Source organism: Gracilinanus agilis, chromosome 2, assembly GCF_016433145.1.
Source record: "Gracilinanus agilis isolate LMUSP501 chromosome 2, AgileGrace, whole genome shotgun sequence".
Taxonomy (NCBI): Eukaryota; Metazoa; Chordata; class Mammalia; order Didelphimorphia; family Didelphidae; genus Gracilinanus; species Gracilinanus agilis.
Window position 1 is genome coordinate 232278216 of NC_058131.1, and position 15702 is coordinate 232293917.

A 15702-nucleotide genomic window follows, 5' to 3' on the forward strand; every position below is an offset into this window, starting at 1 on the left:
ATAAGGGGAAGAGAAGGGACCTCACTGAGTCAGACAGGTAAAAGTTAAGGTTTATTAAGTGAGGGGAAGCTGAGCTGAGATCTATGGCTCTTCTCCTAGGAGTCTTGTCAGCCCTTGGCCTTCCTCGGAAGGTAGGGTTTTGCTGACGGCCTGCAGTTCCTCTGCATGCTGGAAGACAGCAGCAGCATACTGGTGAAAGAGGCGGCTCATGTAACAGTACTGCCATGGGATCAGCCCCTCCAAGAAGCCGATGTGGCCACCCCGGGATGTAATCAGCAGTGCAACATTTGGCAAGTGTGTAGCAGCCTGTAGTGGGAAAGCTGGGAGTGGGGGGGGGGGGGAGGGAAAGCTAAGTCAGGAGCCAGAGGCTGTATGAAAGCTCTTTACCCTAGCCCCCTAAGCTAGGCCCTAGGGTCAGTTTCTCCTAGAATTTGAAGAATTATAGCTAGCACATATCTCTGTAAAGTTTGCAAGTCTCTTTGCCAACCTCATTGGAGCCTCACAACAATCTTATAATGGGTGCTATTGTCATTCTCATTTTACAGATGAGGAAAAAGCTGCAGAGGTTACTTGTCCAGGGTCACCCTATAAAGAAGTGTCCAAGGCAAAGTTTTAATCCAGGTTTTTTTTGACTCTCCAGCACTCTATCCCCTATATCATGGTACCCTCTCTCAATGTTGAGGACAAAGGGACTCACCTTGAGGTGGGGAGAATGGGTCATCTGCTGCATTGAGACAGAGCACAGGGATGCAGATTGCTTCCACCTTGGCTCCAGGGCTTGCTGAATGGTAGTAGGTATCACAGTCTTTATAACCAAAGGCCAGTGTGGTATATCGCTCATCAAACTGTCGGATTGTTCGGGCCTGACAGGGACAGAGTTGAGCTTAGCAGTGACAGTGGAGAAGGATGCTAAGGGACTTGGGGCCAAGTTGGGTGTTGGTTTTTTACCTTAAGCACATAGTCCACATCCAGTTTCTCTTCGATTGCTTTCCTGTGTCTGTAGTAAAGTGTTTGTGTCAGAGGAGCAGTTACAGCTCTAGTCTCCAGGAATCTTTTCCCTAATTCCAGCCTTACCAATTAATCCCTCTCCCACACTGGCTACCACCCAGGACTGCTTTTATTTTTTTTTCAATAGCAAAAGACATACAAGTTGGACTTAATTGACATTTCCTCCATTTTCCCACCCCATCACTGCCCTACCGTCCCACAAATCGGCAGAGTGCAGCTGTGAGGTGCTGGTTGAAGAGCAGTGCATTGAGTGGTGTCTCTAAAGAGCGTGTGGTTTCAAAGGAGTCCCAGCATGCAGACAGGGTCAGTGCTGCCACCAGCCCTGCTGCATTACCTGTGTGCGCCAGATGGTTCAGCACCAGGACCCTGCAAGAGACTAGAATCAGAACCATGAAGGGAGAAGGGAGGGAAAGGGCTAGACTCAGTTGGCATCTGAAGCTGGTAATCTCCAAAAGAGGAGATAATAGAAGGTCTACACCAATGTTGCTTTTAGGGAAGGGGAAAGGACTAATAGCTGAGAGTTGGGCCTACTCAGGAAGATGATTTTAAGGAAGCAGGGCCAGAGCTTGTTGGAGGTATAAATGAAAGAAGGGATAGACATGTTGTTGAAGAAGGACTGCAATCTCAGGTCAGCTCTTAACAACCCAGTTGGCTCTTACCCTCCTAGTGAGATTCCTACAGCCAGCAGTGGGGATTGTGGATACTGGTGCTTTATGTGATTCACAACTACCTCCAGGTCCTCTGTGTTACCAGCGCAAAAGGCCCTGTGGGTCTGAGGACAAATAGTGTTACTCAAAGATAGGAATTGACAGAAAGGGGCAGAACTCCAAGAGGTAAGATAACAATGAGGCCAAGGTAGAAAAGGAAAATGGGGGCAGAGAGTTGCAAGGTCTTTAGGGAGACAAGGCCAAAGGCTACAAGACTGCTGAGGATAATGGGATTAGAGGGGTGAGAACTTAACACTTGAAAAGGGGATGGAACTCACCAGCAGTTCTTCCCCACGGCAGCCCCGGTTATTAAACACAACAGTCCTATAGCAGAAACAATCACATTTCAGACAGACCCACCCTAGAAGGATTTTAGTGGTGTAGAGATCCCAGTCACAAGGGACCCAAGTCTAGAATTCCCAGAATTGTTTATATCTTCCAGTAGCAGGTCCCTCCCAACATCTTTTCAGTAAAATCTGTCCTTCCCTCTTTGTCTGTTTCTCCATCCGGAACTATTCAGATACCTGCCAGCCACCCTCAATTACCATTCTTACCTGTAGCCGTCTAGAGTGGCCTGGTATACTAGGTGGAGGATATAGGTTTCCTGGCTGCTGCCTGTGATGCCTGGGAGCAGTAACACAGTGGGCCGGTTGACAGGGTTAGGATATTGGCTATTCTCAGGTTCTTTGGCCCAATCTAACAGGAGCTGTCCCCCATCGGGTGTCTGGAGTACCTCACTGTGGAAGGGTGCATACAGAAGTATATCTTGGGATTTCTGTACTTCTGTTCTGAAGAACCCTGTTAACACCCCAGATCCAAACCTATTTGATATAACTGTCCTTCCCTACCTCAGAATCCCAAGGCTAAGTTAGTAAAAATGACCAACTTTAGTGTTTTTTTATTTAGTAGCATGGAGGTTGGAAGAGATCCGATGACTTGACAGAGGCAAAACTCCCAAATGTGGCAGGAACCAGATTTTTAAAATGTAATTGGGAAATATTTAACAAAATAAATAAAAATGCAACATACAATATCATTAGCTTGTAGTCTAAGTTAATATGCTGTCACAGAGGTCTATCTTTCAGTTGGACACCAAATGAACTACAAATTCCCAAAGAGAGGTTTTGTCCATAATCACAAAATGAATGAGAAAGTGGAATGATGGCAAGAGGGCAAGCCCTAGGGCCAACTAGTGCAAAAGCACTTTTTGTGATTTAGTTTTACCCTAGGTTGGTGATGGTGAGCCTTTTGGAGATGGAATGCTGTGCCTACCTGCCCCCCCCCCATCTCCTCCCCCTAACCCCAGACAGAGGAGGGAGGAAGTTCTCCCATTGGGCTGCTGGGCAGAGGGGCAGGGGAAGGGAGGAATGTCCTCAGGTACGTGGAGAGGGGGAGGGGAACAACTCTGCCCTGAGTTCCTCTGACTTTCTAGTAATTAACTGACTGCAGGTGTGCCCTTTTTTGGAATGTGTGCCATATGTTCACTATCACTGCCCTAGTTGCATACATAACCTAGAGGGTATCAGATGGGGTCAGATAGCTAAACAGAGCTCCCCCCCTTTTTTTAAGCCTTTCTCCCGCCCCTCAAATCTCACCTCCAGTAAGAGACAGGAGGCCGAGACTGCACAAAGACTCGGAGGATGGTTTGAAGCCTCCCTTCGAAACACCAGAATGTAGGGTAGAATGTTTCTGCGATAATAGGGCAGTGCTGCTTCAGGAAGGCCTGGAACTGGGGCCCAGCCACTAGCCGAGGCTTCTGTAACCACAGAACACAGCCTTATTCTCACCTTTTGTCTTGGTCCACCGCTGCTTCTCATAAGTCCAGTGTAGCATCAGACTATTGGAGGACTAAACCAGATGAATGGCTCCTTATCCATCCCCAGTAGCTAGAATGCTCTGAATTTTGATCCATACTGTAAGTGTGGTCTTGACCAGGCGGACCTGTAGGGATGAGGGGACCTTCTCTGGTTTAGTGGAAACTCCCATATACCCTCAGTCTCAAAATTGCTAGTAGCCCAGGTCACTTGTAGGGTAACAAGGCAAGTTCAACCAAAAACAATATTCCCTGGAATGTGTATACCCTAGGGCTGATCCCAATATAACCCAATATCCTAAAGGCTGCTCAAATCAGGGATAACCCAGCAGTGTACTGCATTGAACTAGAATAGACATTCAGGTGATTATTATCAGCATCAGCCTTCTAGTGCCTGGCTACCAGTCTAATCCGAGATTTCAGGGTACAAAGATCAACCCATTTTCACCTCTAAGCTAGTTACAGGGTTTGTGGATCATATATAAACCACCAGTGAACGCTTGTTCAAAGAAAAGTGTACAAGTAGATGTGCTTCTGTCTTATAACCACCACTGAGTTTCAATTGGTTCTGGAAAATGAACCTACACATATGATGGGAACCCAAATGGTCAGCTCTACTGAAGTTATGGACTGGTTCTAGGTGGCCTAAGGTGGTTAAAGACTGGGTTTTAGGTAGACGAATTATAATAGCTGACATTTGTATAGCAATTTAAGGTTTGCAGAGCACCCTTTAGGTTTTTTTTCCATTTGATCATTGCAGCAAGTCTGTGACATGTAGGTACTCTTCTTATCTCCAGATTATCTCCAGATGAAACTGAAGCTGAGAGAGAGATTGTGATTGGCCCAGGGTCACACAATAATTATCTGAGGGGTGATTTGAACCCAGGCTTTCATGACTCCACATCTACACATTCTCCACTGGGCTGTACTCACTGCCTCTCAAAGAGAACTGGTGCCTCTTACTGATGAACTAATCTAGGGTAAGCAGAATTTTAGACATCAGTCATGAGCAAGTTAGATAAGGATAATAAGTGTTGGAAGAATTCCTTTAGGGCTGAATGGTACTCATGGAGTCCCTAGCTGTTTATGTCCCATCTCTTCCCACCACATCCCCCAAATACTCAAATGGATCCTTATCATATGGATGTATTTATTTCCTTCAGTGGTGCAAATTATAACCTATCATTTCTATTCATCTTATGGAACTCTTGTCTGTGTCCTATAAGTTTTACACTGGGGATCAGTCCAGTATACTAGAGGCCTTCCTCCATTTCTCCTGATAATAAGAGGAGTGCCAGTGGAGCACATGTTATCAGTTTTCCTGCCCTCTCTTCACAGAACTAGTCTATATTATTTTTTATTCAAAAATATTTTATTTTCCCAATTATATGTAATAACAATTTTCAACACGTTTTCCAAAATTTTAAGATCCAAATTGTCTCTCTCCTTTCCTTCCCTTCCCCCTCTCTAGCCTATCTTCTTTAATTGCATCTCTTACTGTATTTCTTTGTAGTTCCTTATCTATTATGTGTTGTAGCTTGTTCACTTCCACCATATACCTCCATTGCCCTGAGTGGCACTCATTTTTAATTCTTTGGAAGTTGTAGTGGTCCATGATATGCAGCCATACAACAGCATGGGTAGAGTTTTGGAAAAAAGATGGGCTTTGCTTTCATGGAGAAGCTAAGGATTCATTAAAAGGGACTTTGCAGTATCCCAAAGGCTATCCATCCATTTCTCTATTTAATTCTAGGTTCACTCAACTCATTGTTCTGTTTTGTTTTGATTTAAACCGTTACCTTCTGCCTTAGAATCAATATTGTGTATTGGTTCCAAGGCAGAAGAGTGGTAAGGGCTAGGCAATGGGGGTTAAGTGACTTGCTCAGGGTCACACAACTTAGAAGTGTCTGAGGCCACATCTGAACCCAGGAACTCCCTTCTCTAGGCGTGGCCCCCATCAATGTCTTCTCAAGACACATCCACCTACTCACCCACCCACCCATCCACCACACACACACACACACACACACACACACACAGAGACAAACTCTATAGGTTGTCCATTTAACTACATGCCAGAATTTGAACAGCAGGCATTCTTTATCACCTTCCATTTTCCATGTGGCTAGTTAGACCAAATATTTTTATTTTTACTTATGCCCCCCTTTTTTTAAAACATTACCTTCTATCTTGGAGTCAATACTGTGTATTGGCTCCAAGGCAGAAGAGTGGTAAGGGCTAGGCAATGGGGATCAAGTGACTTGCCCAGGGTCACACAGCTGGGAAGTGTCTGAGGCCAGATTTGAACTTAGGACCTCCCATCTCTAGGCCTGGCTCTCAATCCACTGAGCTACCCCGCTGCCCCCAATGCCCTTTTTTTTAATACCACATTTATTTCTGAATTTTGAGTTTTCTCTTGGAACAAAGATTTAGCAAAACAAACAAAAAGATACAGTTCAGCAAAACCACTGATCAGCTATGTTTGATAACACATACATCCATATACCTTCAACTCTCCAAGAAAGGAAGGGGTTAGCCTAAACTCTTGGGTGGTTATGGATCAATTTGATTATTTGAGTTATATCATCACCACTTCTTCTGTGGGAAGGTGGCCTGTCAAATCAGTTCCAATCAGGTTGGGCCTCCAAAATTATGTACTACAGCACACACTTAAGTTAAATTTACAAACACTTCCTGCCAAGTCTCTCCTAACTTCCTATGTTTTATTTCAGTTAAAATCCTGCTTTTCTGTTCATTTTCTTTTCTTGGACTTGGAAGAAAGCATCTTTCTCAAGGACTTTACATATGGATGGTACTAAAGAAAATAAGGTCTATGGGAATAGATTTATCCATCACTGTCAGCCTGGTCATTAAAAGTGCAGTAGGAATGACATAAAGGTGGCAGCCAAGCTGACAGGGAACAGTCCTCAGTTCTTCACATGGCAAGTGAAGGCTGAGGTCAGAGCCAACCAGAGAACATTTGTATAGTAAAGAAAGCCCAAATGCTTCAGGCTCATAAACATCCATCTCAATTCTGGTGCAGGTTTTAGAAAAATCACAAATACACAAATAATTCACTCTCACAGACCCCTGCAGTAATTAAGAAGTCAGGATTAGAGCATAGGGAAATCATAATGCTTTAATGGCCTCTCAGAAATCTGAGATGCTCCTTAAGTTTGAAGCTGTCTGAAACTTTCATATCAGTTTGCAGAAGCACAAATGCCTGACACATCATAGATGCTTAATTAATATTTGTTGATTGATTATACTAGAATGCTAATAAGGTAATGGATGTGATTCCTATAAAGACTATGAACTTCACTGAAGCTAAGTATTTCATGGCCATATTATATGTTATGGGTCATAGTGAGGTGAAAATGTACCTGGACCAGTACCAGTCCATTGCTGCTGCTCAGAAAGACAATTCAAATGCATATCCTATGGTGTTTCATAATATTAATAAGATACTTATTTCAAAGCACTTTACAAATATTATTTTACTTGATCTTCAAAATACCTCTGTGAGGTAAGTACTACAGATATTATTATTCCCATCTTACACGTAGGAAGACCTAAGGCTCATACTAAGTGACTTACTTCTATTAAGTGTTTGAGTTGGCATTCAAACTCAGATCTTGCCTGACTGAGTCCAGGGTTCTTTCAGTAACATATCACCTCTCTAATACTAGTTTACTAACATAAATTGGAAATTTTCCTCCATATTAATCGCAAATTGATGATTTGGTGTTTCAAGACTCATAAAATATCAGGAGTCTCTATATACCTGGTTATAAACAAAGGACAAAAAAGTTTCGAGAGGAACCATCATCATTAATATTTGTGATCAGAATAAATGGAACAATTCAAAAGAAGGAGCTTAGAACGACTTCCTAAAGGATAGGGTGAAATGTGCCTTGTTTTTTATTTTGCTAGTAGGGATGGGGTGCTGTGCTGTAAAATTGTTAAAAGTAGCTTGGTAGACCTGGCTTCCTGGAATAAAGTTTAATGAAGATTGAGGAGAGAGTACAGCTTTGAAGCTAGATTAATATTTTGAATACATTTTATTTGAACTTCCCACTATTTAGATGATTAGAGGGCCTAGTCAGAGGGGGCTGTATGAGCAAGGTCAAGGACCCAGTCAGCCCCCTAAGCTAGGCGTGGCAACTCCTTGAGCATTCAAACAAGGTGGAGTGCCCTTATTGCACTTTTTAATCTGGGTGAGGTAGCCCTAATAGCAGCCAGTGTTGGGAGTTTAGCAAGTCAACCAGCCTTGTGCTTCTGAAGGCACAGCTCCTTCATCAAGGGGAACTAATGAACAATTTGCCCAGCCAACATGGGAAGAGAAAAATGTAGAATAATGGCAGTTTTGTTGATTCCCAGGACTGTTCTGAATGGCTTTTGGCCAAGCTGCTGCACAGAAACCCACCTCCCTGTTGACCTCCTTCCCACCATACCCCTGTCTACAAGCCTGAGGGCTAGGTGTTTAACCCAAAGCTATGGCCCAAATAGATCCAGGATATGCCAAAGCAAATGAGACAGGGGGTCTGTCAGTTACAAGCCCCGTGGAACAGATATGGAAACCCTAGAAGTAACTGGCCTTAAGAGTCGCCCAGAATTCCTAGGAAGAAGGAAGGCAGGGGACCCCAAACATTTTTGCAACGTACCCCACAGTTTGGCTGAACTCTGCTGGCTGACATCCCTGACCCTGCTCCCAGCCCAAGCAGCCCAGAGTCCCAGCTGCTCACCCACCTGGGGCACACATGCCCAGTAGTAGCCCAGGTAGAAAGCGGTGCTAAGGCCCAAGAGCAAAGGAACGAGCTCTCCCCAGGCTCCATCCTGCGGACCCGGATCTGTGGTCAACATTGTCAGCCCGAAGATAGCTTGGAGCTGCCCAGCTCGGGCTCCAAGGGCGAGTCTTCAACTTTGAAGGGGAGGCTCCGCCCCCACGAACACTGGGCCCCACCCCGTACATGCGATTGGACGGTCTGGGCCCCGCCCCCGATGGTCCACGCTTGGCCCCTCCCTCCAGAGCCTCAGCTGGTGGACCCAAGAACAGAAGGGGAGAGTGAATGGAAAGGGAGGGATCTTGAAAACTGCCGAAGAAACTGAGGCCCGCAGCAGCCCAAGGGGACACTGGGACTGAGTGTGTCAGAGCCCGACCGCAGAGCCTCCTAGGGACCTTGAATACGGACCCCAGACCTAGGCTCTGGCGAACAAAGACAGCGGGGATGAGTTTTATTCCTGTTATCTAAGCTCACAGGCAGTTACACACTCAGCACAATGAATGCCCTCATCCCTTGTCTCTTCCCTTCCCTCTCCTTTTTCTCCCCACTTCTCATTTCTCTCCCTTGGAATTAGAAAGGATTCCCTCTTCCACACAAGCAGTGCCACAACTCCCAGCTGTCACGTTATCATGCTGTTAACACCATTCACACTCACACACAAGGACACAGTGATCACACAGTTACACATTTGATACAGCCCAGCCTTACATACGTAGAAGCTGGGGCACACAACAGTTACACACCTAAACATATCCCTCCTTCCCTCCTCCCTCCTTCCTTCCCTCATTTCCTCCCTTCACTCCTTTCTCCCAACTTCTTTCCTCTTCTCTATCCCCTTCCTCCTTTCTTTCCTTCCTCTATTCCTTCCATCCTTCATCCTTCCCTCATTTCCTCCCTCTCTCCTTTGTCCTCTGCTTTTCTCCTTTTCTTTCTTCTTCCTTCCTTTCCTCCTTCCTTCCCTCATTTCCTCCCACCTTCCTTCCACCCTTCGTCCCTCCTCCATTTATTTCTTCCTTCCTCCTCCCCTTTCCTTTCTCCCTCCCTTCATCCTTCCCTCTTTTCTTCCTTCTTTCCTCCTTCCTTCCCTCTCTCTTCCTTTAGTTTTCCTCTCTCTCTCTCTCTCTCTCTCTCTCTCACACACACACACACACAAACACACAGTGGCATGCACAGTAGTGTTGTGGACACAGCCAGTACAACATTTCTCACTGTTTACACATTCGTGTCACACAAACGCAGTATCATGATTGTACAGCCAAAACATGTTTCACACACACACACATATAATCAGTGACAGAAACGTCAGTTATATTTATGCAAGCCAATATACATATCAGCAAATAACACGCGCATTAGTCAATATGATTACCCTCCCCACCCCCAACAAAGTGCCCGACAGCCAGCTAAGTACACAGTCATATGCCTAACACAGCAACCCCGTTCCCTTTTGTCTCTGTCTCTATCTCATTGGTACATGGTTATCCAGATACCTAATACATCACCCCCTTCCTCCCCCGCGCCTGGAATATTAGCTAGGAAACTGGAGGGAGGAACCGATTAAAGCGATGCCCGGGATGCAACTTGGGGTGTGGTGGGGCGGGGCGGGGCTGTCGTCCCGTGGCCTCCGGAGTCGAGATGTGCTGAGGGCTCCTGCTTTCCCCACGGCACCGGGCAGAACCCATGCCTGTGCCCGCAGAGGGGAGGGAAGCGCTTGGCGACGTGGAGCGGCCACGTGGAGCGGACCTGGGGCGGGGACCTACCCGCGGCTGCGGCAGCGGCAGGCAGGCGAGACAAAGCTGAGGAGCTCTATCCAAGAGAGCGCAAGAACGCACGCAGCAGGTGAGTCTGGAGCCTGTCAGGACTCTCCGAGCTCGGCAGGTGGGTTGGGCTGCCCACAGGAATGTGGGAAGGGCCCCGGTGTGTTTGGGGGAGAGGGTCTGATACCCGGTGATTGGTGTGTGATAATGACGGTACCAGAGTCAGGATCTTTGTGTTTCCTCATTCAGTGTTAGCGAAGGTTCGAGCTGGACAGTAAACACAAGGCTAACAATGTGATGCGAATGAGGAAGCCTCTAAGCATCTCCAAGAGAGCTAGCAAAGTCCCTAAAAGAGGGTTAAATTTCCCTCCAGCCCTTCTCCTAGTCAACCGAGGGGAGAGGCTCCCTCTTTATGCAGGCTTTTTTGTGCAACCACTTTTGCCCTCACCCCAGCCATCCAGGAATGAATCTTTGGAGAGTTTGGTAGCCTATGCTCTTTAGCAAGGGACCGGGGCACACATCCCCACCTCCGGAGAATAGGCCTAGCAGTAGGTCTCAGTGGCTTTCTCACTCTCTTGCTCATGGTGTATCTACTGTTTTTTACTCTATGACATCACTCAGATCCATCCCCATCTTGAATACCTTTGAGCTAGAGAACTGTCTCCATAACTCTACCCCAAACCCATTCATTAGGAATATGTTCAGTCATCAGATCTGTAACAGGGTGGCATTGCTAAATACACAAATACAATCATGTATGCAGATTCACACATATGGGGAGGGGAAAGGGAAAAGGAGGATGATGGGAGGGAGCTGCATACCAAGTAGTAATGATGATGATGATAACATTTATATAGTACTTGAAGGTTTACTGAGTGCTCTCATCTGATTTGTACAACCACCCTGGGAAGTGCTATTTCTATCCTCATTTTACACATGAGGAATCGGAGACTAAGAAAGGTGGAGTCATTTGCCCAAAGTCACTTAGTACATGTCCAAGGCAGGCTTTGAACTTGGGGGGTTCTTGATTAAAGTCTATGCTAGATGTATTTCCGAAGGGCAAAGTTAACCTCAAGAATAGGTGGAGTCATGTGGATTCCAAGGAGTCCCCAGAATAAACTATGTCCTCCTCACTGGCTCTTTACAGCCGCCAGATATTCCACCATTATAGATCCATTCCTTTGAATCTATGTGTCCTCTTTTAAGATGTAAATTCTCCTAAGAGGCCACCCCTTTTGAAAGCTGATCACACTCTAAGCATTAGATTCTGGTTAGTGGCCAACTGAAGTCCTAACCTAAGCGCATGGGGGCTTTGACTGGAAATGGAGGAGGGATAAAGATGGGGAAGAAGGATAGCTAAGGGGAATTTCAGAGACAGCCCGGTGCCCTTAGATAGATGTCTGGCTAGAGCATGTAGTGGAGAGCTCTAGACATTTGGACAGCAGCATGAATACTTGAGGCAGCCAGGGACAGAAAACTGCCTATTGTAAATCTCTCCCAAGAAGTTACATTGTATTTTTTTTAAACCCTTACCTTCCTTCTTAGAATCAATACTGTGTATTGGTTCTAAGGCAGAAGAGCTGTAAGGGCTCAGCAATGGGGGTTAAGTGACTTGCCCAGGGTCACACAGCTTAGACATGTCTGAGGCCACATTTGAACCCAGGAGCTCCCATCTCTGGGCCTGGCTCTCAATCCACTGAGCCACCCAGCTGCCCCCTATATTGTATTTCTTGTATACAGCATCATTTCCAACTGATATAATGCAAACTCCTTCAGAGGAAGGACTTTTTCATTTTTGTCTTTGTATCTCTAGTACCTAACACAGTGCTTGGCACATATGTAGTAGGTACTTTCTGTAACAATAATAATGGCATTAGTGATAATAATAATAGCTAGCGTTTATAGAACTCTTACTGTGTGCTGGGCATGGTGCAATTGTAAACACACTTACAATTATTATCTCACTTGATCTTCACCACAACCCTGGGAGGTAGGTGTTATTATCCCATTTTACATATGAGAAAACTGGAAATAGAAGAGGACTTGCCTAGGGTCACATAGCTAATGTGTCTGAGGCAGGCATCAAGCCCAGGTATTCCTGAGTCATAGAAAGTCAGAGCTGGATGGAAATTTAGAGATTAGTTCAATCCCAGTTTCTGACCGCAGTGACAGTTTGCCTCTGCCTTTCTTTCAGCTGTTTCTATCTCCCAGGCAAGCTTTTCTCTCTCCCAGTCTCCATCTTCAAGTCTTCATCTTCAGAATATCTTGGCCTTTCTATCTCTGTTTGCCCTGGATATCTCTATGCATTTCTTTTCTTTCTTCTTTGCTGCTGTGTTCTCTGTTCCTCTCCCAGGAACAGTAAGGTTAGGGCATAGTGTATGGTGAGGAGGAAAGGAAGGTAAGTGTCCAGCAGGGCTCTTCTTTGGCGGAAGTGAAAAGGGTTTTGGGAAAAGGGTTGATCTGCAAGTCAAAACAAGTTCTAGTCCTTATTCTACCATGGACTGGCATGTCAGTGTTTCAGTTTCATCTGTGAAAAGAGGGAATTGACTAGGGGACCTCTAAGGTCTCTTCCAGCACTCACTTTCTGTGGTTCCTCCCTTGGACATCCTGTCCTCCACTAGACACGATGTTGTGACTGGCCACTGGGAGGAAGAATAGTAACAATTGATGTAGTTACGGGTCTCTAAGTGCTTTACACTACAATAATGTGGTGAGTTAGTCACTATAGGTGTTACTATTCCCATTTTATCAATGTGAAGAAACTGAGGTTGAGAGAAGCCATTAAAAGACTTGCCCACCAATCACGCAGCTAATGCCTATATGGTAGTATTTGAACTCAATCTCTCCTGATTCTAAATCCAGTGTCTTACCTACCATATTACACTGGCAACAGAGGTGCAAATCCTCTATTTCCTGACTTTCTACATTGACCTTGCCTCCAGATTCAGAGAAGATGTTGTCCTTGTCATTGCTGCAGTGGCTGCTAGCTTTGGGTCAGGCTGCTCCCAAGGATGGGGCTACCAGGTAAGTGGAGCAGGTAGCGCACGTGGGATGTGAGAAGCAAAGCCTGGGAGCAGGAAGAAGCTGGGGAGCAGCTGAGAATGTGGAGTTAGTTGCCAATCTATATCTGTGGAGGTAGTTTCCACATTGGACATAGTCTACACCAAAATGATTAGCCAGTATTTCCTTTGTGTCATACAGACCTACACTAAATGTAGTCAACCCTTTTTCTCATTCTCCACCTCCTCCATTAAAAAAAAGAGAGCCAGACAGCTGCAAAAGAGGGGAAACAGACTCTAAAGTGGGAAGGAAACATAGAAAACATAGAAGTTACCTTCATTTTACAAATGGGAAAACTGAGGCCCAGTGAAGTTAAGTGCCTTGCCCAAGAGCTCTCAGTTAGGAAGCAGCGTAACCCAATTCTCTGAATGAACCAAGTTTCTCCCTTCAGGATGGTAAGAAGGCTTCAGTGGCTGGGATGTCCTTTTTTCCCTGGGTCCCTATCTCTTGGGACTCTGGCGAGGGAATCATTTATGTACTCACTATTTTATGCTTCTGATGGTTATGGGACCTGGGGAGCATGCTATAGCTCCTGCCCTGGGTGGGCCCCAAGAGGGTGGCTTTACATTTGCTGGTTCTCTGCTTCTCTTTCCAGGACTCAGGCTGAAACCAGACATGATCTGCAGTCTAACCCCTTTCAGTCAGGTCCAGAGCAATTTCGGTAAGTGAGCCCATGAGGAAGGGAACCCTGCAGGAATGTCCAACAGGGCAGTCCCCCCCCCCCCCCGCTGGAAGCCTAGGGCCTCCTAAATGCCAATTTTCTTTCATTCCAATAGTTTGCTGCGGAACTATCTGATGGGACTAGGACACGCCTCTGGGAATCTAGAGCACATAAGCCGAGAACAGGGTGAGTTTGGGCCAATAAAGATGGACAAGGGACACAGGGATGGAAATTATTGTACCCATGTCCCCTCCAGAATCCCATCCTTTTTCTCCCCTAACCCAGTCTTTCCTCCTCAGTGCTATTATATCTCTTTGCACTCCATGACTTTGATGAGAGCAGACAGCTGGATGGCTTGGAGTTGTTGGCTATGCTGAAAGAAGCTCTCTTTCCTGGGGCCAATGCTTCGTCATCTACGAATCAGGTAGGTACTACTAGTTGAGGTCCCCAGTTGGAGAACAGCCTTCTGTTTTCTGACTGTGGCACCTGTGCACAGCTAACTAGGGCTTTAGTGTGGTTATGGTGAATCCCAAAGGGTCCTAGGATAGTGGTCCTAGGAACATCTCAAATTGTTTCAAGGCCCAGCAGTATGAGCCCTGGCAATGACAGCAACCAACTTGGATATATTGCTACAGGTGATCCAAGTAATAGATAAAGTGCTGGAAACTCAGGACCTGAACAGAGATGGGCTGGTGTCACCTGCAGAGCTGCTTGTCCTTCCTGGAGATACTTTGAGTCACCAAGGGCCACAGGAGTCCTCTGTTGCAATTCCTGGAGACTCAGGATTTGTTAATAGGTCTGCCATGTTGGCTACAGATCCATTAGAGCAAACTATTAGGGAGCCAGTGATCCAGGAGGGAGTCCTGGGCCCTGGAGGGAAAGTTGTAAGGAAGGCCATAGATCCTGGGCAGGAGGCTAGGAGCCCAGGGGAGAACTCAGGCCCTGAAGAGGATGGAAGGAAGGTCACAGATTCTGAGCAGGAGGCCATAGGAGGTCAGGGAGTGGAAGTGGGATACCAAAGAGAAGCTTCAGAGGTTACAGGCGCTGGAGAGGAGGTTGAGGAAGGGGTTGAGACTGTTGTAACTGAAGGGGAAATCTTGGAGCCAGGAGAGAGTTTGGAGCCCAAAGAATTTCCTGATGGGTTTGAAGGTCATGTAATTCAGGTGGAGAATGATGAAATGTGAGTCTTAGGGAATTAGGTCATAGTCCTGGAAGCCTTAATCCCCCATGAAGACATCAGAGGGCAGTGTGTGTGTGTATCAGAGAATGAAAACCTTTGGATAGTCTCTACTGCTTCCCTAGGGCACTTGTTACAGCCCACCACTGCTCACCCTTTTCTTAGTCCTAATGTGGGGCAATCCTTCATTTGGTTCATGGAGAACCCAGAATTCAGGTTATTGAACACTAATACAGAGTGAAGACCTGGTCTGAAACTCAACTGTCATTCTAGAAAAAGTAGCTGGGTAACAGCTGGGCCTGTGCTGAATGACCATGATTTTGGACTGGATCATCAGGAACTGAATAGTGTTTGCTTGATGGGCACTCAGCTCCATGTCTAGATCAGTTGAATCAGTCTGGTACATAGGTGAAGGGCTTTAGGGAAAGAGTGAATGGGCAAATGGCCCTATGTAATCAATCCTTGGACCCATGAACCTGTGACCTCTTTGTAATTTGAGACATTTTATACAATAAAGTCTGAGAATCTGAGCTAGACTAGCCCCAGACCATCCTGTGAAGTGATAAATTTGTATTTGGTGCCAATAAACTCCTTTCAATCCCTTTTCTTTTACTTAATTGCATTCATGTTGCCCCTGGGTATCTACATCCATTCCTGGGCCTATTTTCTCCCTTTCAAAGCCCCTCTGGGTCTGCCTCAGTGATGTCAGGTCTCTGCTCAGCTAGCTTTCTTAAA

The 15702-nt window shown here is 45.9% G+C and overlaps 2 protein-coding genes across 2 annotated transcripts; one reads left to right on the top strand and one right to left on the bottom strand.

Annotated features, from left to right (window-relative positions):
• Positions 1-64: 64 nt before the first annotated feature.
• On the bottom strand, positions 65-8408 carry ABHD1 (abhydrolase domain containing 1). The gene is made up of 9 exons (XM_044663732.1): positions 8278-8408; positions 3311-3471; positions 2270-2452; positions 1994-2039; positions 1668-1780; positions 1201-1374; positions 949-997; positions 698-863; positions 65-320 (listed from the first exon to the last, which is right to left on the bottom strand). The coding sequence occupies exons 1-9, from the start codon at positions 8389-8391 to the stop codon at positions 82-84; spliced, it is 1245 nt and encodes a 414-aa protein (XP_044519667.1). The 5' UTR covers positions 8392-8408; the 3' UTR covers positions 65-81.
• Positions 8409-9606: 1198 nt separating this feature from the next.
• CGREF1 (cell growth regulator with EF-hand domain 1) lies at positions 9607-15022 on the top strand (the record flags this gene model as incomplete). The annotated part of the gene is made up of 7 exons (XM_044661005.1): positions 9607-9719; positions 9988-10190; positions 13012-13093; positions 13725-13790; positions 13906-13976; positions 14090-14214; positions 14426-15022. Coding segments are annotated over 7 exons (1209 nt in total), but the record flags the coding sequence as incomplete, so codon positions are not given.
• Between the last annotated feature and the right edge of the window lie 680 nt (positions 15023-15702).